General features: G+C 43.6%; 1 protein-coding gene across 1 annotated transcript in view; it reads right to left on the bottom strand.

The window, feature by feature from the left end:
• LOC124788608 overlaps nt 1-23,407 on the bottom strand; it is a 111,473-nt gene extending 88,066 nt beyond the window's left edge. Inside the window, exons 1-2 of the mRNA XM_047255877.1 lie at nt 23,248-23,407; nt 13,192-13,438 (exon numbers count right to left, since the gene is read on the bottom strand). Of these exons, the coding sequence (XP_047111833.1) occupies nt 13,192-13,438; nt 23,248-23,407 (407 nt within the window). The remainder of the gene's footprint in view (nt 1-13,191; nt 13,439-23,247) is intronic.
• Nucleotides 23,408-23,777: the final 370 nt, after the last annotated feature.

The following is a 23,777-nucleotide window of genomic DNA, read 5'->3' as shown; positions in this document are numbered from 1 at the left end:
GTTACGCTAATAATCAATCTCTGGAGTAAGGAGAAGCCGATTTGTTCATTTATTTCATTTGTAGATGTATGTTACATCATACATTTATCCTATAAACTATGAATGTATGAACTGGGTGTCAGTGCATTTCAAATGCTTCTGCGGTCGACCAGAGTTAGCAAATGCAGCAACTCGTCTTTGCCATTTTAACGTGATAGAAATCTATATCAGAGAACAAAAAGCATAGGCAGAGTCAGTCAACAGGTCCTAGTATGTCTGGGGTGTGGTTGCTCAGAAGTAATGGTATCGTTCAATTCCACCTGTTGGAAACGGAAACCATGTCGGCCACGTAGCTGTTTCGACACTCTTGCAGTTGTTTGGTAAGTGAACCGATATGCCCTCTCGAGCGTCTTCATTGGTTGAGGTTACATGTATTTCAGTATGGGAGTGTAGTTTGTGTATAGTCTATTTCATTCCAGCTTCGGTATTTTAAGGAAATGTTCATGATCCTCTTTTTTATTCTTTTACATGATTTCGTGTATTTATTGTAACTTGGTAGTGTGTGCTTTGTTAGTTTTTGGACTACTACCACACACGTACCTTGTCTGAACAATAGGTATTGTGAGCTGTACATTTTATTAAATTGTTTCTATAGCAGTTCCTGAATCATATGGTGAATATTATAAATTAATTACTATTTTAACCGGTAAATCTTTGTGTCCAGTATCATCCCCTTTGTCTGATAGACCCTCACATGTTTGTGATCCTATAGGTTCCAGTTAAAGGTTCTAGTGGGAACCTATGCATAAGTACCTGCATGCATGTGGACCTATCTTTCATGAACTACTTTATGATTTTAACAACATATTTGCAACCAACTATCTCTGACAAGACTGACCACTCTAATCATTCTTTGCTTGCCTTGGTGTGAGTAGATTGCAGAACTAAAATTTGTCCTTTATCTAGCTGTGGGAATGTGCGTGTGTTAAGTGATCCTTGCCTCATGGTTTGGAACTTTGATATCTCAGCCATGAGGCTGATTCCATTCACAATAGTCAATGTTCCCTCTGAACCGCTCTTTGATATGTGTCAAGGGACAGTTATAGAGTGCAATCGGACGTTAGATTGTGTACTCCTATCAGTGTCATGAGATTCTTGATTTATAAATGTGTTTTAAAGTGTTTTCGGTGGCAGTCTCATGGTTGACCTGAATAAATTTTCACTATTTGTGATCAATTAATCTCATCGTCTCTCTGTGTGATGTTGACGCTCATTCTTATTCCCATCCAATCGCAAGTACCTATCCCTGAAAGATCAGTGTAAAGGGGACGTGAAGAGACTTAAAAGTAAATAGTATGCAGATTGAAAGATGTGCAGTAAAATAAATCCTCCATAACATCACCTTCTGTTACATGTTCGCCTAGGTTCGAGTAATCTGTTTCATGAAATCATTAACTGCGTCCTTTTTGGGCTATATTTATTTATATAGAGTCATTTAGTAGTAAAAGCATGAGAAGCACTGAACGGGATTTAGATGGAAGCGCATATCAATAACTTTTTCGTTAATGAAGGCCCATTAATTGTAGCCTAAGAATAAATAAGTTCTAAGTATTCCCTGTTTTGTGGAAAGCCTACACAGGGATCTTATTTCATTTAAACACCTTCATTTTTTATATTACAACAGAAATAAGGAGTGTGAAAACGGAAAACATTTAGAGACACTACCTGGTTAGAACAGAATCATACAGTTAACTCTCTAAAATGTTCATCTGCGGTCAGCGACTATAACTCTGAAAGACAGTACCTCATACACAACAAATTATTTCTATTTACGTTTCTCAGTATTATTTTCTGATTATATGTTTAGATTTTATTATTCTCTTGAAATTCTGATCAACTGAAATGTTGCAAAGTAAACTTATTACAGTTATTTCAAAATAATGTTTTAAGGAACGTCGTAAACACACTGGCAATGTCAGGGTCTTTATAGTGTATAATAACAATCCCAAACGAAAGATATTTTGGAATGGCACTAACATCGATGGTATATGAGAGCGCTAAAACAGTCGCTAGTTAACAGTGAAAGAGGTCGGACGTGAAGTAATTGTCAGAGCACGCAAAAAATTTTTGTAAATGGCGTTGTGACATAATGTTTCACAAGGCATTGTGGATACATCGAAAAATCAATTGTATAGACCACATTAAAATTTTAATTTCAGGAGAAGTCTGAAGAGTGTAAATGAGAGAGAAGTATTTTGTGGCCAGCTATAATTATACATTCCCCGTAAATGGAAACGAGCCTTTTGCCCAATAACTATGGCTTCAAAAGTCATTATTTTACGCTAAAAGCAGCGGTACCTCAAAGTAAGATTGTGCCACTTCCGAGTTTAGAAATGTACGAGACTTGCAGGGTCATAAAATCAGTTTACTGAATTATGCAGTACTTTGTAAATTTTAATCCTTACCTAATGTTAACGATTTTCCTGTATCATCGCCAACAGTAGCATCCTGTTCCAATCATTATAATAATCAGGTGTCACGTTATTAAAACAGGGCCACGCGGCTACACCTTGGCACGGTTCACGCGGTTCCCCCCGCCGGAGGTTCGAGTCCTCCCTCGGGCATGGGCGTGTGTGTTGTCCTTAGCGTAAGCTAGATGAAGTAGGGTGGAAGTCTAGGGCCCGATGACCTCAGCAGTTTGGTCCCATAGGAACTTACTACAAATTTCCAATTTCCAAAACAGAGATAAAATCTAATATGAAAGTCCTAAGTGAGTGAGAAAGCTAATATTACACTTTGCTATTTCAATGGCTTAACCGGAAGTATTATTTAGATTTTGAAATTTAACTGCATTCACCAATTTTTTGTGAAGCAGGTAAATTCAATAACAAAAGTAATTATTCTGGCAAAGTAAAAGTTAATTCTGTGATTGTAAAATATTATTTAATTCTGTATATATATTTGCGTAATGCAGGTTTTTGTACTTTCAACATTGCCATTTCTAATTGCTGCTAGGTAGGAAGACTTTACAATTAAATTGTTACATTTTTTTCGAAATGCATTTTGATTGGTAGAGAGAGGTGATTCAGGAAATCTAGTGACAGTGAATATTATTGTGAGGTCACGTTTCTCAGTCATTATGCATTGCGATTAGTAATTTACTTCAATTTTGAATGACTCAAATGTCCAGTGTAATGATAGTTGAGGAGTTACATACAGCTACCTGGTTTCAAAAAATGGAATTCTGAAAATTTGTTCCAAATGACTCTCCGTTCTTTTAGCTTTGCAGACGTGAAGATTTCAACAAAAAATATTTGTCGGTTGCAGCATTATAGACGAATATATATGATGATAGGCGTCTGATATTTGAACATTCCATGTCCACTGCATCCGTCAGTTTCTGTTAGTTAGCTGACTTTCAGGTTAACTTCGAAGTGCATTTGTCATGCTTCTGTGTGGCAGAACGGAACTGAAAATTTCTCATACTTGTTAGTCATAGTTCAGCCCTCCAATTGTCCACCTCAGAATTGTTTACTGTCTGAATTGTGTTCTGTCATTGAGAGTGTGGACTATTTTCTACAGCTGTTGTAACGTGATTTCTGAGGCGATTTTACTTTATTTTGAAATGGAAAACTCAAAGCATATTATAAAAACAAAATGGCACAGTCTCCTGGGAGGACTGGAGATTTAGAAAAGAATAGTGATAGTCGTAGCTACGCACCAAGTTGTTTGATGAAAAACATGAAAGTCTATTACATACCTAAGGATTCTATAACAAAAAGGGCAAATGTAATTTGTAACATAATTTTTAAAAAAAGATAAATGTTTTGTGACTGGTTTCGTTCAAGATGCTATGACTTATTCCACTCCAAAATTTAAGAGATATGCCCAAAGACTGTTAAAAAAAAACGGTGCAAATAGGGGCTTGTGACATTGTGATTACTTTTAATGATGGGCTGGGTGGCACATTAAAATCTGTTGAGAAACTTAAAGACCTGTGTGGTAAATACGATCAAATGTTTGAAGAATGAAAGCATGTGGAACATAACTCTTTCAAAAAAAAGGGGGGCAGGGCAAGACGATCTACCAAGGAGCTAAGGAAAGCAGGAAAGACTGAAATTGAGGGGTTGGGTTGTTTGGACGAAGAGACCAGACAGCAAGGTCATCGGTGTCATTGGAGTAGGGAAGGATGGGGAAGGAAGTGGGCCGTGCCTTTCAAAGGAACCATCCCGGCATTTGCCTGGAACGATTTAGGGAAATCACGGAAAACCTAAATCAGGATGGCCGGACGCGGGATTGAACCGTGGTCCTCCCGAATGCGAGTCCAGTGTGCTAACCATTGCGCCACCTCGCTCGGTGACTGAAATTGAAAAATGATGCAAAGAAGAAAGGACACCAAGGAGTATACTATTGAGCTGGGCAGTTTTCGCTCATAAAAGTCGTTCTAACTTACAGTAAAGCATTTTTCAAACTTACAAACTGATTTTCTCAGTCCGTATATTTACGAAATGGTTTCCCTGGTAACTTTTTGTGTAATGGATGAATCATCTTATAATTATTAGAGGAACTCTACTTATGGTGCTCTGCAAGATACACTAGATTGAAAACTTTTTTAGTTGTTAATTTTTAATTGGTGTAAAAGTGGTTCAGGAGGTGGTTTAGGAACTCAGTTTTATAAAACATTTTCCGCAAGGAGTGCCTTGACGATCCTAGCGAATGTTCTGGCTGCATATTATAGCTATAGTATGAATGAAGGTGTACAAAAAACTTGCTTGATGATTGTGAAATGATAAATCATCTCCTGACAGAATTTAACCCACTCACAGTGGTACAACATTTTTCTGGCTAGTTGAGGGGTCTTTCAGTAAGTAACGCAACACCTTTTTTCTCGGGCAGGTTCGGTTGAGAAATTCGGAGTTCGTTGTGGTACATCGTGGAATATTCCCGCTTCAGCCCATATACTTTCACCCAGTTCCGATAGGTGGCGGCGCTATATGCAGCCCTCAAAATGGTGTCTGTAATGGAGGTGCGTTCCAAGCAGTCAGCTGTCATTGAGTTTCTTTTGGCGGCAGAGCATCGCAGGTATTCATAGACGCTTGGAGAATGTCTGCGGAGACCTGACAGTGAACGAAACAGCACACTCATTTGACGTGGTCGACGGGCCACAATGAAACAGCTCACTGCACAACTAGACGCCTCTGTTCGTAGTGCTGACACGCTCGTTCACCAGTTTGGGTACTCAAAGCGAGTCGGCTCCTTGGAGCCTAACAGAAGACCATAAAGAGCTATGAGGACCGTCTGTGGGGAATTGCTTGCACATTAGATGGCTGATCGCGACAATCCTTTGTCGAACATCGTCAAAGGCGATGAAACATGTGTTGATCACTTTGAACTGGAAACAAAACAGCAATCCACGGAGTGCCACCACACCACCTCTTCTCCGCAGAAAAACTCAGAGATGCGCCCTCAGCCAGTAAAAACATGGCGATAGGCTTCTGTGACTTTTAAGTGATTATCCTCCTTGATATTCTCTCGCATGGCGCAATGATCAATTCGGAAGTGTATTATGCTACCCTCAGGAAATTGAAGAAACGACTTTAGCGTATTCGTCGCCACAAAAAATGCAAAAAAATGGCTCTGAGCACTATGGGACTCAACTGCTGTGGTCATAAGTCCCCTAGAACTTAGAACTACTTAAACCTAACTAACCTAAGGACAGCACACAACACACAAAAAATGCACACGAACATCTGCTTCTTCGTGATGACGCAAGGCCTCACTCAAATCAGCACACTGGAGAGGAGCTCACAAAACTCCAATGGACTGTTCTTCCTCAACCACCCTACAGCCCAGATCTCGGACCATCCGACTTCCGTCCGTTTGGCCCAATGAAGGATACACTCTATGGGAAGCAGCACGTGGGTGATGGAGAGGTTATTGATGCAGCACGACGTTGGCTCTCACGTCAACCACTAGAGTGTCACCGTACGGGCATATAGTCCCTCCCAGTAACGTGGCGTAAAGCCATTGAATTCAATGGAGATAATGTTGACAAACAGGGTTTCGCAGCCAAAACAGTGGGAAATAATATGGTGTATTGTAATTCTGAATAAAACCATCACGATTTCAGAAAAAAATGTGTTCCAATGCTTATTCAACGCCCCTCGTAGGAACGAACAAACGATATTTACTTTAAGCAGACAACCATAACGTGATTTTCAGCCTGATGCTTTTCATTAGCTATAATGATTATAATAGAAAAACTAACAAGTCTTATATCATTTGCAAAGCATGACAAACTCACCAGACAAAATACTAGTCAACAACTTAATTTAGCACACAGGTTGCTCTGCAGCCCTACAGGTAGTGTAGAACTGATACCAGGGAGTCACGTGACTCTCCACTGCTGACGTCAAGTCGTGGCAGAGAGATGGCAGTCGTGGTAGGTAAGTGCCAGTTGCTTGTATGAAATTAGCACAACAAGGTGGGTCGACTTGGAGATCTTAAGGGATAGCAGAAACCTGCTATAGTGTTTAGACAAGTTCGTGACCATGTTGTTGTTGTTGTGGTCTTCAGTCCTGAGACTGGTTTGATGCAGCTCTCCATGCTACTCTATTCTGTGCGAGCTTCTTCATCTGCCAGTACTTACTGCAACCTACATCGTTCTGAATATGCTTAGTGTATTCATCTCTTGGTCTCCCTCTACGATTTTTACCCTCCACGCTGCCCTCCAATGCTAAATTTGTGATCCCTTGATGCCTCAGAACATGTTCTACCAACCGGTCCCTTCCTCTTGTCAAGTTGTGCCACAAACCCCTCTTCTCCCCAATTCGATTCAATACCTCCTCATTAGGTATATGATTACCCTTCTAATCTTCAGCATTCTTCTGTGGCACCACATTTCGAAAGTTTCTATTCTCTTCTTGTCCAAACTATTTATCGTCCATGTTTCACTTCCATACATGGCTACACTCCATACAAATATTTTCAGAAACGACTTCCTGACACTTAAATCTATACTCGATGTTAACAAATTTCTCTTCTTCAGAAACGCTTTCCTTGCCATTGCCAGTCTACATTTTATATCTTCTCTACTTCGGCCATCATCAGTTATTTTGCTCCCCAAATAGTAAAACACCTTTACTACTTTAAGTGCCTCATTTCCTAATCTAATTTACTCAGCATCACCCGACTTAATTCGACTACATTCCATTATCCTCGTTTTGCTTTTGTTGATGTTCATCTTATATCCTCCTGTCAAGACACTGTCCATTCCGTTCAACTGCTCTTCCAAGTCCTTTGCTGTCTCTGACAGAATTACAATGTCATCGGCGACCTCAAAGTTTTTATTTCTTCTCCATGGATTTTAATACCTACTCCGAATTTCTCTTTTGTTTCCTTTACTGCTTGCTCAATATACAGATTGAATAACATAGGGGAGAGGCTACAACCCTGTCTCACTCCCTTCCCAAGCACTGCTTGCCTTTCATGCCCCTCGACTCTTATAACTGCCATCTGGTTTCTGTATAAATTATAAATAGCCTTTCGCTTCCTGTATTTCGTTGTGGATTGGCAAGACAGCCAACCCACTATGAGAGGAAGCCGAAAGGCACGCGTTTTAGCTCACGCAGGCTGGCGTGAGGTCTGGAACAGGTCAAGGAAATGAGACTAACAAAAAATGTACGTAGCTGCTGGAATACTTAACTTTAATCCATAATTGGTGAACATCGCTCTTGACGGTACATGTTTTACAGCATCAATAGTAACTGGTAATGGCACCTTGCTAGGTCGTAGCAAATGACGTAGCTCAAGGCTATGCTAACTATCGTCTCGGCAAATGAGAGCGTATTTTGTCAATGAACCATCGCTAGCAAAGTCGGCTGTACAACTGGGGCGAGTGCTAGGAAGTCTCTCTAGACCTGCCGTGTGGCGGCGCTCGGTCTGCAATCACTGATAGTGGCGACACGCGGGTCCGACGTATACTAGCGGACCGCAGCCGATTTAAAGGCTACCACCTAGCAAGTGTGGTGTCTGGCGGTGACACCACACATTTTACCCCTGCCACCTTTATAATTTGAAAGAGAGTATTCCAGTCAACATTGTCAAAAGCTTTCTTTAAGTCTACAAATGCTAGTAACGTAGGTTTGCCTCTCCTTAATCTTTCTTCTACGATAAGTCGTAAGGTCAGTATTGCCGCAAGTGTTCCAACGTTTCTACGGAATCCAAACTGATCTTCCCCAAAGTCGGCTTCTACCAGTTTTTCCAGTCGTCTGTATAGAATTCGCGTTAGTATTTTGCAGCTGTTACTTATAAAATTGATAGTTCGGTAATTTTCACATCTGTCAACATCTGCTTTCTATGAACTGGGCTATAACTAAGCGCAAGAAGTTGCCCAGTTTGTTTGTTTGTTTATCACTGTGGACTGTCCATATGTCTACAAGGGATGCAGTACCGCTCACAGCAGACAGATATTAGCCGCTGGCACTCGAAAGAAAGGCACTCCTTGTCAATGGCAGTCAGTTTCAAACCGGACAGGAACAACTACTTTCAGTGAATGCAGGTCCAGTTTCCGAGCGATCATCACGAAGACAACTGCAAAGATTAGACATTTCGAGTCGGATGCCACGCAAAAGGCTGTTGCTCACATTGGCACATAGAGATAATCTTCCTAATGAGCCAATCAAACCTATGAACTGGGCTATAACTAAGCGGACGCATGTAGTGTGTATAGCAATGATTTCGGCTCATTTCAAACGATGCGAAGAGTAAGGTGGACCAACGATCCAAAGAGTTGTTCAGGCTGCAGTACGTGAAAAATACAGGGTTATTACAAATGATTGAAGAGATTTCACAGCTCTACAATAACTTTATTATTGAGATATTTTCACAATGCTTTGCACACACATACAAAAACTCAAAAAATTTTTTTAGGCATTCACAAATGTTCGATTGCGCCCCTTTAGTGATTCGGCAGACATCAAGCCGATAATCAAGTTCCTACCACACTCGGCGCAGCATGTCCCCATCAATGAGTTGGAAAGCATCGTTGATGCGAGCTCGCAGTTCTGGCAAGTTTCTTGGTAGAAGAATCTTTCACATAACCCCACAGAAAGAAATCGCATGGGGTTAAGTCGGGAGAGCGTGGAGGCCATGACATGAACTGCTGATCATGATCTCCACCGCGCCGAAAATTCAAAGCGTTTGACTTTGTCATCGGGTGTCAGGGCTTGTAGCAATTATAAACGGTAAGGCTTCTGCTTTAGCCTTTTCCGTAAGAATTTCCAAACCGTCGGCTGTGGTACGTTTAGCTCCCTGCTTGCTCTATTCGTCGACTTCCGCGGGCTACGCGTGAAACTTGCCCGCACGCGTTCAACCGTTTCTTCGCTCACTGCAGGCAGACCCGTTGATTTCCCCTTACAGAGGCATCCAGAAGCTTTAAACTGCGCATACCATCGCCGAATGGAGTTAGCAGTTGGTGGATCTTTGTTGAACTTCTTCCTGAAGTGTCGTTGCACTGTTATGACTGACTGATGTGAGTGCATTTGAAGCACGACATACGCTTTCTCGGCTCCTGTCGCCATTTTGTCTCACTGCGCTCTCGAGCGCTCTGGCGGCAGAAACCTGAAGTGCGGCTTCAGCCGAACAAAACTTCATGAGTTTTTCTACGTATCTGTAGTGTGTCGTGACCATATGTCAATGGATGGAGCTACAGTGAATTTATGAAATCGCTTCAATCATTTGTAATAGCCCTGTAGTTCAGGCCGGAGGTGGTTCTGTTAAGATATGAGGGTGTTTTTCGTACTGTGACTTGGATGCACTCATTGAGGTTATCCTGAACATTATAAGGTTTTGCCTCGTGATGACTGGGTGTTGTGTGATGTCCTTAGGTTAGTTAGGTTTAAGTAGTTCTACGTTCTAGGGGACTGATGACCATAGATGTTAAGTCCCATAGTGCTCAGAGCCATTATAAGGTTTTACGGACTGCACGCAGCCGTACGGTACATAACACGCGCTCGCCAGCCGGCCCATCTGGAATGCTGACACTTTGATTGGTCAGCAGTGCGAGGCAGAGAGTAAGCCACTGACCGCCGTCCACAGCGCGCCGTATTAACTAACGCGGCCTCGGTCGCGAATATGTCTCTTTTCTTAGCTCACCATGGAGCCTTTCGATACGACCGTAATTAGCCGATGTTAGGATGTCAGAAACAGTGATGATGGGTGCGCGTAGCGTGCGTGTTTTATAAGCAGCCTTTGTTAATAAAACTGTTTAAACTGACTTCTCGTGTTCGCGTATTGCCGTTCCTCAAGGGCCCACCGCTAACAAATTCTGACCAAATATTCGTGTGATCATCATCCGGGCCAACAACACAAATTACCCCCTTATAACGTGAACCAGAGTGTTTATTTGCCCGTTCTCAGTGACGAAGCGTTGCCCTATTTGTAAATCTTCGTGATCAGTATGCTGTGGACACTCCCATGTTACAAGATGACAACAGCCATTTTCACAAGGTTGCATGCACACATTTCCGGTCGGGCAAACACCCAGGACGCCTAGCACACCTCGTGGGGCCTGCTTTATCACACAATACTAATACCGTGGACAGTGGCTGGGACTTTTCGAAACGAAGGCTGCAACGTACCACTCATAATCGCCGGAAACTGGTGCGTCCACCGGACTTAAACATCAAGGGATGTCTATATGACGTACAGGCAGTGTACAGAAATAAGGAAACACCAAGAACGTAACACACTGTCATAACAGTTTCCAGTCATCTCTGAATAGGTAAATACAAGTCCTGCATAATTTCCAAGTGAGAGCTATGTCACTCTTCCTGTAGGTTAGTGGAAAGTTCGGGTAAAGATGAAGGAGGTGTTTAACAATCACGCACGTTCACCGGCCGGAGTGGCCGAGCGGTTCTAGGCGCTACAGTTTGGAACCGCGCGACCGCTACGGTCGCAGGTTCGAATCCTGCCTCGGGTATGAATGTGTGTGATGTTCTTAGGTTAGTTAGGTTGAAGTAGTTCTAAGTTCTAGGGGACTGATGACCCCAGAAGTTAAGTCCCATAGTTCTCAGAGCCATTTTGAACGCTCGTTCCCCTCGAAAGTAGATCACAGAGGCTTAATAATATTGGTGGTTGAGGGAGACGTGAGAATTCATCCTTGTGCTCGGGGAACCAGTCCTCGACGATGCAAGCTGTGTGAAGAGGTGCTCAGTCATCTTGGAAAATGGCGTCACCGTTGGGGAACAAACACTGTACCATGGGCTCGACCTGATCAGCCAAAATGGTCACATATCCTTGTCAGCAGTGTGACCTTGGAAGTAACAATGGGGCCAATGGAATACTATGATATCGCTGTCATAATTATCAGCGAACCACCTCCATGTTTCACTTTTTGGACGTAAACTCGTTGAGAAGTTGGAAAAAAATGTGAAGCAAGACTCATCCGACCGAACCGCTTTCTTCGGTTGGCTTCGGCACCAAGTTTTCCTGTTAATAACCATTTCATCACTCTGCAGGAATTGATATCCACCGATAGTTTCGGAATTCGAGCTCTCTCTGCTATTCCCTGCTTATGGAGCTGCCTTCGTATTTGCGATTACGACATTCAGTTCTGATGTGACTAATGTAGCTATCGTGCTCTTACGTTTCGTCACAGTCCTCACAATGACTGTCTATCACGACCAAGCAACACATCCTTTTGTAGTGGTTAATAAAAAAGAAAGAGAAGAGAAGAAAAGGTTGAATATGTGGGAAGAAATGGTGAATAAAAAGGGGTATTAAAATCGTTAATGACCGAGAAAAAGGGAAAGAATTAAATGCAAATCGGACTTCGTATTACAGAAGAGCTATCGGACTTTGTGATTCGGAAAAGCTATTGTTCGGGTGGTCCTTGTGGCGTTTCTGAGCAAAAGTCAAACCAATTTCCACTACAAAAATTTTTTGAAAGAGAACAGAGAATAACAAAATGTGATTAACAGGGGGAGATGGCGTAGATAAGAGTTCATTCTTTACCATATTAACATGTCTTCTCTTGTGCGGCGTCCAGATCTTGTTCTCCAAAAATCTCCTGCTTCATTTTTGCGTGAAAAGTCGTAGCTGCTCCGAAATCTTGCAATAAATTTCATTGTCCAGGAGTTACTAATGTATACAAATTAAAACCGTCTTGATATTGAATGCTATGTATTTTACGTTGCTGCTTCCATCCTCCAAATTTCATTCAAACTTTCACAATACGTCTGCACATCAATAAGTTTTTTCGTCTTAATCCGACCAAGACTAGCTAATAAGTGAATTTAAGCTTCCGCTCTCAAGAGACAAGAGCGGGTAGAAAACAAAAAGAGTTAAAATTTTTGTACCTTCATTTTCTTATATATTTTCTCATGCAGCTGTGACTATATAATTTATATCTGAGGGAACGAGTGTAACGCGGCGAAATTCAAAGTCCCGCTACACTTTCGTCCAATTTGTGACTTAGAGGATGCATTTCCCACTCTCGCTGCATTTGGTATAAATCTTGCCTCTTGGTACACCAAACACTTCAGGCGTCTTGTTTAGCGAGGCACCCACTATAAGAGCAGCAGCGATTCGCCATCATACGATTGCACTTATTCCGACATAATCCATTCAATACTTTTAAGTTCTGCCTTGCTGCAGTTCTTGTCATGGGGGAAGCCTCGTCAGAGAGGTCCACCGCATGAGCGTCTAGGGAAGCGATTCCAGTGGTGGTTTCCCGTTGCCTTCCACTGGTGATGATGAAATGATAATGAGGACAACAGCCAGTCCCTGAGCGGAGAAAATCTCCGACCCAGCCGGGAATCGAACCCGGGCCCCTCGACGTGACAGACCGCCGCGCTGGCCACTCAGCTATCGGGGCGGACTAATCCATTCAGAACTATGCAGAACAATGTTCTGACCAGGACTACAACTTGTAGCGTATTGAGGACGTTGCGCAGGTAACGTTTTTGGTCAAATACAATAGCGCAACCAGCAGGCGTAGTTAGCAGAATAGAGGCCGTCATCACGGCTACAGGTGGTGCCACGAGGTACTAGCCCGCTGTCTCGTGGGGAAGTGACCAGTGTGTTGTGCGGTGCACTTGGTAAGGCTCGGAAAGTAGGGAAGACAGATGGTAGTGCACAGAAGAAAATTAAGAAAAGGAAAAGAAGATTATGTGTACGGTTAATGACGGAGGCCTTCCGTGGCGTACATACCCCCGGACACAGGAGGAGTGGATGCAGTGCTTGGCGATGAGGGAGCACAGGTCCCAGGAGTGCAGCTCGTCTGGCGTGGCTCTGGCGAGGTCGCGGACCGCCTCCACAGCGCCGCCGCACCCCTCCACCCATGCGGGTGGCCAGCGGCTGCTGCTGCTGCTGCTGGTCGGTATCAGGGGCGCCACCGCCGACACCGCAGCAGACGGCGGCGCCAGGTTGTCGCACGTCACGTACACGTCATAGCTTCCTGTGAAACATTGAAGACCGCACACTGACTGCCCGGACACAGTTTCATTAACTACTTCTATCTACACTCATTCCATTAGAACTACTGACAGCCTTGGGAGAGCCAGTCCTGACAAAACTCTACCATCTGGTGACCAAGATGTATGAGACAGGTGAAATTCCCTCAGACTTCAAGAAGAATATAACTCCAATCCCAAAGAAAGCAGGTGTTGACAGATGTGAAAATTACCGTACTATCAGTATAATAAGCCACTGCTGCAAAATACTAACGCGAATTCTTTACAGACGAATGGAAAAACTGGTAGAAGCCGACCTCGGGGAATATCAGTTTGGATTCCGTAGAAATGTTGGAACACGTGAGGCAATACTGACCTTACGACTCACCTTAGACGAAAGATTAAGGAAAGGCAAACCTACGTTTCTAGCATTTGTAGACTTAGAGAAAGCTCTTGACAATGTTGACTGGAATATTCTCTTTCAAATTCTGAAGGTGGCAGGGGTAAAATACAGGGAGCTAAAGGCTATTTACAATTTGTACAGAAACCAGATGGCAGTTATAAGAGTCGAGGGACATGAAAGGGAAGCAGTGGTTGGGAAGGGAGTGAGACAGGGTTGTAGCCTCTCCCAGATGATATTCAATCTCTATATTGAGCAAGCAGTAGAGGAAATGAAAGAAAAGTTCGGAGTAGGTATTAAAATTTATGGAGAAGAAATATAAACTTTGAGGTTCGCCGATGACATTTTAATTCTGTCAAAGACAGCAAAGGACTTCGAAGAGCAGTTGAACGGAATGGACAGTGTCTTGAAAGGAGGGTATAAGATGAACATCAGCAAAAGCAAAACGAGGATAATGGAATGTAGTCGAATTAAGAAGGGTGATGCTGCGCGAATCAGATTAGGAAATGAGACACTTAAAGTAGTAAAAGAGTTTTGCTATTTGGGGACCAAAATAACTGATGATGGTCGAAGTAGAGAGGATATAAAATATAACCTGGCAATGGCAAGGAAAGCGTTTCTGATGAAGAGGAATTTGTTAACATCGAGTATAGATTTAAGTGTCAGGAAGTCGTCTCTGAAAGTATTTGTATGGAGTGTAGCCATCTATGGAAGTGAAATATGGACGATAAATAGTTTAGAAAAGAAGAGAATAGAAGCTTTCGAAATGTGGTGCTACAGAAGAATGCTGAAGATTAGATGGGTAGATCACATAACTAATGAGGACGTATTGAATTGAATTGGGGAGTAGAGGAGTTTGTGGCACAACTTGACTAGAAGAAGGGATCGGTTGGGAGGGCATGTTCTGAGGCATCAAAGGATCACCAATTTAGCACTGGAGGGCAGCATGGAGGGTAAAAATCGCAGAGGGAGACTAAGAGATGAATACACTAAGCAGATTTAGAAGGATGTAGGCTGCAGTAGATACTGGGAGATGAAGAGGCTTGCACAGGATAGAGTAGCATTGAGAGCTGCATCAAACCAGTCTCAGGACTGAAGGCCACAACAACAACAACATCTACACTCATGCTCATAAATTGAGGATAATGCTGCTACATGATGAAACAACGCTCTGGTGGGCGGTTTGCAGGTTTAAATCACCTCGTGGTATGACAGTGCGGTGCATTTGACCTGCGGTCATCGCACGGTGGCGCTGGCAGCAGTCCACATACGCAGAGGTGTGTTGGTGCATATCAAATGGTTCAAATGGTTCTGAGCACTATGGGACTTAACTTCTGAGGCCATCAGTCTCCTAGAACTTAGAACTACTTAAACCTAACTAACCTAATGACATCACACACAACCATGCCCGAGGCAGTATTCGAACCTGCGACCGTAGCGGTCGCGCGGTTCCAGACTGTAGCGCCTAGAACCGCTCGGCCACTCTGGCCGGCTGGTGCATATCAGAGTACAGTGCAGGGAGCAAGTGTGCAGTCGTTTTCAGACGTGCTAATGGTGACTGTGTGTTGAAAATGGCTCGAAGGACACATATTGAAGACGTTATGGAGAATAGAATACTAGGGCGACTGGAGGATGGCCAAAAACAGCAGGCCGTAGCAGGGACCCTCCATATGCGACGAGGTGATCTCACGATTATGGCAACGATTCCAGCAGACAGGAAACGTGTCCAGGCGCTACAGTATGAGACGTCCACAGTGTACCACACTACAAGAAGACCGATATCTCACCACCAGTGCCCGCAGACGGCCACGGAGTACAGCAGGTAGCCTTGCTTGGGACCTCACCGCAGCGATTGGAACAGTTGTCTCCAGACATGCAGTCTACAGAGACCTGCAAGGTGCATTCCACTCACCCCTGGTCACAGGAAAGCCCGTAAAGCCTAGATTAAGAACACAGTATATGGTCATTGGAACAGTGGACCCAGGTGATGTTCACGGACGAGTCCAGGTGTAGTCTGAACAGTGATTCTCGCTGGGTATCATCTGGCGTGAACCAGGAACCAGATACCAACCCCTTAATGTCCTTGGAAAGGACATAGATGGAGGTCGTGGTTTGATGGTGTGTGGTGGGATCATGATTGGTACACATACACCACGGCATGCCTTTGAGAGGGGAACTGTAACAGGTCAGGTGTATCGAGACGTCATTTTGCACCAGCACGTCCGCCTTTTCAGGGATGCAGTGGGTCCCATCTTCCTCCTGATGGATGATAACGACGGCCCCACCGAGCATCCATCGTGGAGGAGTACCTTGAAGCAGAAGAAATCAGGCGAATGGAGTGGCCTGCCTGTTCTCCAGACCTATACCCCATCGAGCACGTCTGGGATACTCTCGGTCGACGTATCGCTGCACGTCTTCAAACCCCTACGACACTTCAGGAGCTCCGACAGGCACTGGTGTAAGAATGGTAGGCTACACCCCAGTAGCTCCTCGACAACCTCATCCAGAGTATGCCAACCCGTTGTGCGACCTGTGTACATGTGCATCGTGATCATATCCCATATTGATGTCGGGGTACATGCGCAGGAAACAGTGGTGTTTTGTAGCACATGTGTTTCGGGACGGTGTTCTCAGCTTATCATCAATGCCGTGTGTGTTCCCTATGTGGCTATGCTATTAGCGCCAGTTTTGTGTAGAGCCACGTTGTATGGCACCACATTCAGCAATCATCCTTAATTTATGAGCATGAGTGTATGTTCAGACATCTCACCACTGAAATACAGACAACATGAAAGCAGCAATCCATAAAGTACTCGTAAACCTGTCATCACGTGTAGTTTGGGCTTCGACGGGCAGATTACTAGCATTTCAGCTGACTATGAGCACGCTGACCATTGCTGTGGGCTCCACCGGTGTGGAAGCAGAGATGGGCATACCGGCAGTGGTGCGCCCTATGAAGGTGCTGGGCACAGGACGGCAGCACGTTGTCTTCTCAGCAGAGGTCCTGTTCTTATTACAGCTTCACGGTCGACAGATGCAGTGTGGAGGCTTGCCAGGTTCCACTGATCAGTCTCGTGCAGGGCCAGCATCTAGCATCACTGTATAGGGCACCATTTGATACACAGTGCATAGTCGGCAATTTGGACAGCAGCCTTTATGTTTGTAATGCGTTGAGGCCTATGGTTCTGCCCTATCTCTGAGATGCCCTGACATTATCTTCCAAGAAGATGATTCAAAACCACACACTGTCCCGATCTACCGTGATACAGATGGTTTTAACTGTCGCCGTTAACAGAACGTTCTCCAAATCTCTCTGGCACTGTAAACATCTGGTAGTGGCTTACCAAAAAACTGGCATGCGTCACTCTATAGCCACGGAACTCTGGCACATACTTGCAGCAATACGAAATGACATACCTGGATTGGCCATCCGAGCTCAGTTCAGCTCGAAGGCCAGTCAGGTTACCGAGCGAGGTGGCGCAGTGGTTAGCACAGTGGACTCGCATTCAGGAGGACGACTGTTCAATCCCGCGTCCGGCCATCCTGATTTCGGTTTTCCGTGATTTCTCTAAATCACTCAAGGCAAATGCCAGGATGGTTCCGTTGAAAGGTCACGGCCGATTTCCTTCCCCGTCCTTCCCTAATCTGATGAGACCGATGACCTCGCTGTTTGGTCTCTTCCCCTAAACAATCCCAACCCAGTTGGGTTACAGCCATTGTTTATGCCATAAATATCAGCAGCGAAAGATGTGGCAGTGTGCTGTCATAACGATTCGCATGCTCAGTTTGATAATTAAATGAATTAAGGGATTTGGTATAATAATTAAGAGAGATAAATAGCTGACAAACGTGTCAACTGATGCAACATTTCATTACACTAAGAATGGTGTAAACAGCATAACAATCAGAGTACACATAGTGGAGTTATTTGAGTTTGAGCTAGCCTACTCGGAAATGGGTGGAGCGCGAGGCGCCAGATACCACATTCGGGGGAGGGCAGCTGGCTCCCTCAGATATTGCCAGTCACCATCGTGGGCTAATGCAGTGAGACCTGGAAAGCATAGGAGCAGGTGCAGGGAATATAAAAAGGACCTAAATTAAATGTTAAGACTTCTCTTCTCTTTGGTTCCTGTAGAGAACTCCAACACCAGAGCCATCCCAAAGCAAAAAATAATCCACTTTACATTTTGTTCTGGTTGACAGTAGAGAATTCCTAGTGTTGATGAATGTAGAGTTGACTTATATATCAGTAAATTGTAGAGAATGATATAATTACAAGCAGAGTTTGTATGTGGTGAACTGTAGTGTCTGATGTCATAATCATCAAGACTTAAGAGAGTGAAGCGACACACCACAATCAGAAGACAAGTGTCTCAGCAGTTGAATTGGAAAGACGTGTACAGAGAGTCGTTGTGTCATGATTCCGCAGTAAGCTTTGTTAGAGCACAGTCTGTGCAAGTAAAGTTGTCTGAGTAAGGCCGTGCAGGCAGTGAACTTTATGACTGTGTTTGAAGTATATTTCTGCTGGTGAGAAACGCTGAGACGTAGACACAAGTAGTTAATGAGCAAAGCTTATCGTGTGTATAATGCATCACTCCCTCGAGAGTGATGATAGATTGGGCGCAGCTTGCTGGCCACCTGTTAACTGCTTAAGTTTTGTGGTATTGTAGTCACTCATGAGCCTTTTCTAGTGGCTCGCAAGTTGTGGAATTTTTCGGCATGAATAATATCTAATAAAACATTTCCACCTTTCCAAACCCTGGCGAGTTATGATAAGTCCCGTCGGGGAACGAGAATTAACAGCATCTCCCCAACATAGATTAGCTGAGTTTTAGAATTTATAAACAATAAATTTTTACGAGATCGAAGTTTCGTATATGGCCTTTGTGCCGCCGATATCAGCACGATTGCAATGAGCAAGCTCTGTGAATTCTGATAAGCGCCGTCTTTGATTTTTTTACGTAATTACGAATGTTCAACAGCTTATTCTGAGGACACTGGCCCTCAACTATACAGATAATTTCTACCAGCATTGATTTAAGCTCACATAATTATGGCTACCAGGCTCTCTCTTACAACGGATTGGGTTTCCATACATACAGTAACTTTTTTACATCATAGTTACCTAAGAAAAAAGGAATTTTAATGTGAAGACATGGAGTTCATCAGCGTTTTAAAAAGTGTTAAAATGATTTTAATGTCTACAGTGACAATGTGAGTAAGTAATACTCACTATGAACTAATAAAGTTAATACTTCCTGTACTTGTATTTCTGCTGCTAGTGCCACTGATAGTGATAATAATTATAATTAATAATAATGATTACAATAATAACATTCATCATAGTGGCAGATGTAAAAATGATTTATGGACGTACAAAATACTTATTTTATAATATAGCGAGTTCTGGGGAACGGAAATTTAAGGAAACTGCACCAGCTGAGAATATTGGAAAATTAGGAAAGAAGGGCAAAGGATGCATACAGGGACAATGGTAATCATTTTTGTTGCTTTAGTACACATGTCATTAACTGTCTTATGAAGCTGGAGATGTTGTTCATTTCCCTAATATACCGCACGAGTTTATTCGAGAGTCTTGATACTGAGAAGGACATCGAGAAAGTAGCTACGCGATGGAGCGAGACAGAAAACATTTTGCTGTTGTGAGAATGAATGTTGCCATGTTGTTCAGACAAGAACGTTAAGCTCGAGGAGGTATATGAGGGACAGCGTTCGATGACAAGACAGTAAAGGTATCAGAGGTTATGGAAAAAATCCTGCACTTGTCTGCATGAAGCCAGGAAAGGTGTGCATATGATGATGAAATGTGATGGAAGAGTCGAACATCACAGGTATAACGGACACAGGCATTCACAGCCAGTTCCAGGCTACGTGAACTTTCTTGAGAAAGGGGTTACAGTATAACATCGCTGTAATCAATAATTAGAAGTATAAGTGTTTGTAAAACTTTCTTCTTGAGATCAAGACGGAAGAGATTTTTATATTTTCCTAGGGCATGGAGAGATACTGATGTTCTCTTACACATTGCAGTAACGTGCCTAGTTCAATTTAGATTGTCATGTGTTACTGACCTAGATTCTTTTCTGAAGAAGAGAAGTTGATATTTGTCCGATTTGGGGTTAAGGATTGTAAAAATTCGTTCTAATGAGCCTAGAATGGCCAACCTGCACAACTTGGGTTTTGCGTAGCTTGAGCCTTAACAGTGTATCCCGATTCAATTTTGATATTGCACACAGCTCACTACTAAAATTCTTGATAGCTGTCTTCAGGGTTATTGGTTTTGCACTTCGATACAACTGGAGATCATCTGTGTACATGTGTGCAGTAGGACAAAACTGATCACACATCGTAGACATATAAAGTAAAGAGCATAGGACCTAATGCCGAACCCTGGGGGGATGCTTGATACGACCTGCCTCCGTTGTGACCTTAGGGTGTGAGACATGACGCATTCCTGGCAAGGCATCAGGTATGAGCCAAACCACTGCAATGCACCTGGCGAGAAATTCTGGTTGCTAAATTTGGCAAGCAAAATGTCGAAGTCGGCAATGTCAAAGGTTTTTCTTAAGTCTAAGAATCACATAGTAGTCGCCTCTTGTGCATCCATGTCAAGCTTTAGGTCATCTGTCATCATTATTAAGGCAGCCATTACGCTGTGATGTTTACAGAAACCTGACTGATATCCTTCTAGTAGGTTGTTTGTGATTAGGCATTTTGTTAGCTGGTCGTGTACTATTTATTCTAAGGTCATGGACAGTGCGGGAAGAATGCAATTAGGTCGGTAATCAGAGGCTGCTGTGGCAACGTCCTTGTTAGATAGTGGCTTAGTCGGTCCCTGTTTACAGGCCTCAGCGAAAACTCTTGTAGTTATGGAGTGGTTGAAGATATCTGTTACAGTGGGCAGTATTGGGTCAGTGATAACCTTCAGCATTTGGACTGTGATGCCATTGTATCCAATAGATCCAATGTATCTGAAACACGTGATGGGTTTTTGGGGGTATTGCAAATAATAAGCTGCAGATAGAATTCTTTGTGGGTTCAGTCGCTATGAAGCATCTGTTTCGTTCTTGGTTGAGTCGTGCTTTCAGATAATGTGAACTATTTGTTCAGTTCTTCCGCTGGGACAGTTGGCTCAGCTGCAGCTTTTACTTTGCCTATACCAAGACCACACAGGTTTTTCCGTAGGGCCCGCAGCTCGTGGTCGTGCGGTAGCGTTCTCGCTTCCTGCGCCCGGGTTCCCGGGTTCGATTCCCGGCGGGGTCAGGGATTTTCTCTGACTCGTGATGACTGGGTGTTGTGTGATGTCCTTAGGTTAATTAGGTTTAAGTAGTTCTAAGTTCTAGGGGACTGATGACCATAGATGTTAAGTCGCATAGTGCTCAGAGCTATTTTTCCGTAGGACAGATGATCTTCTGTTGTCGGGTAATGTGTGGGCCTGCCTCAGTTTTGCATTTCTCACAGCTGCTTCCGTTTCTGTTTGTATGCATATGATTTTCAAGCGTAGGGCGCAGTTTACATGCCAAGTATGCAGCGTCTATGAGATTCATGACTTCTTTTCGTTTCTCAGCTAGCGAAGTTACAAGTTTCTTTTCTACTTTTCTGGTCTTTAGGGGAGCATATTTGCATTATAGTCGAGTAAGTTTGTTAGTACACAACGACGTATGATACGACACAAAATGTTACAATTTCCTACAAGCTTTAATTGTAGTTACATTACCAACTGAGATTTAATCATAACAAATTCTATCAAGAATAATGCGCTGTTAACGGATTCTCAACATGCTATTCATTTGAAACGGCATACTCTTATAATACGCAAGTTACAATAATTCTTTTGCGATGGGTATGACGTTTCTCGTCATATTATTGCAACGAATGATACAATAAACGGATGGTTTTCGAGAGTTTGCTAATTCGTTTATTCTCAGAAATGGCATATACCAGGTTTACCGGTATGAAATGAGCGTTAAGATACAAATGTGTCAAAAAATGTTCAAATTTGTGTGAGATCTTATGGGACTTAACTGCTAAGGTCATCAGTTCCTAAGCTTACACACTACTTAACCTAACTTATCCTAAGGACAAACACACACACCAATGCTCGAGGAGGACTCGAACCTCCGCCGGGACCAGCCGCACAGTCCAAGACTACAGCGCCTTAGACCGCTTAGCTAATCTCGCGCGGCTACAAATGTGTCGATAGGGAACAATGTGTTGTGAACGAGCCTTAATTTTTTGTTTGTTTGGTTGGTATGGCATCTGTCAAAGATATTTAGTATACGTCAAGTCATGGAACAAACAACATCATATGTTTTCATCGTGTTGGTTCAAATGGTTCAAATGGCTCTGAGCACTATGGGACTTAACATCTATGGTCATCAGTCCCCTAGAACTTAGAACTACTTAAACCTAACTAACCTAAGGACAGCACACAACACCCAGCCATCACGAGGCAGAGAAAATCCCTGACCCCGCCGGGAATCGAACCCGGGATTTTCATCGTGTTAACAATGTCGAATTTTGTACCAGAAAGTGATGATTTGCGGAAAACATTAATTTTTTGTTTTCATTTGAAAAAAAGTGCTACAGAGTCGCATCGAATACTTGTCGAGGCATATGGTGATCATGCTCTATCAGAAGCAACATGCAAAAGATGGTTTCAACGGTTCAGAAATAATGATTTTAATGTAAGAAATGAAGGACGTGGAAGACCACCAAAAAAGTTCGAAGACGCCGAATTGCAAGCAATATTGGATGAAGATGAAGAAGCCGGCCGAAGTGGCCGCGCGGTTCTGGCGCTGCAGTCTGGAACCGCGAGACCGCTACGGTCGCAGGTTCGAATCCTGCCTCGGGCATGGATGTGTGTGATGTCCTTAGGTTATTTAGGTTTAACTAGTTCTAAGTTCTAGGGGACTAATGACCTCAGCAGTTGAGTCCCATAGTGCTCAGAGCCATTTGAACCATTTTAAGATGAAGATGACTGTCATAATGACTGTGTGGGCGATGCGACCTATTCTACGCCTTATTTTAGATCTATATGACGATGCTATGCTGATTATATTTTATATGTTTTTGACGATGCCATTATGGCCTTATCACTTTAGGACATGGTGTAAAAAAGATCTGAGGATGGTCATTACGGACTGAAACCGGTCATCGTCTAAAGAATTCATATTGTGATCAAAGATTGGAATAGAAAACATTTGACAGTATTGGATCACTGCTTGTGTACGCGACCATGTAGCAGTTGGTGAAAATAGTACCTTACTGTCGGGCTGAGAACCTTTTATGTTGCCCCACAACAGGACGTGCAAGCCAAGCCGTCTGTCGGCTGTTCAGATCCGCACGGCGGATAACGTCGTGTAAATCCGTAATGTACGAAAAAGTACTTACGGGGATACTGACAGTAGGTCCACCACAACTTCTTTTCGCCGTAGCTGCTCCCGGGCGGCCCGGTGACGTGGAAGATGTAGTCGCAGACGCAGTCGAGCAGCGAGGTGCCGTTTGCTGCAAGCAGCGCCAACAGCGAAGCTGCTACACCCGCCGCCAGCATCTTAGGCTGTTCTCACTGACAGTGGGATCACGCGCAGTGCGCGGTGCATGGGGCGCACGCAGGCTCAGCACAGCGACGGGCGCGGCGCAAATCTTTCCGCAGGAAGGGTAAACCGCGGGAAGTGTGACGCCTCTCGTCGCGAACACAGCCGTGTTCCTTTCCGTTATGAGGAAGTCCAGCTGCAAACACACAAGCGCCACGGATAATTGGTTCAAATGGCTCCGAGCACTATGAGACTTGACGTCTGAGGTCATTAGTCTCCTAGAACTTAGAACTACTTAAACCTAAGGACATCACACACATCCATGCCTGAGGCAGGATTCGAACCTGCGACCATAGCGGTCGCGCGGTTCCAGACTGTAGCACCTAG

The sequence above is a fragment of the Schistocerca piceifrons genome, chromosome 3 (assembly GCF_021461385.2).
Source record: "Schistocerca piceifrons isolate TAMUIC-IGC-003096 chromosome 3, iqSchPice1.1, whole genome shotgun sequence".
In the NCBI taxonomy this organism is placed as follows: domain Eukaryota; kingdom Metazoa; phylum Arthropoda; class Insecta; order Orthoptera; family Acrididae; genus Schistocerca; species Schistocerca piceifrons.
This window is presented reverse-complemented; position numbering and strand designations above follow the sequence as displayed.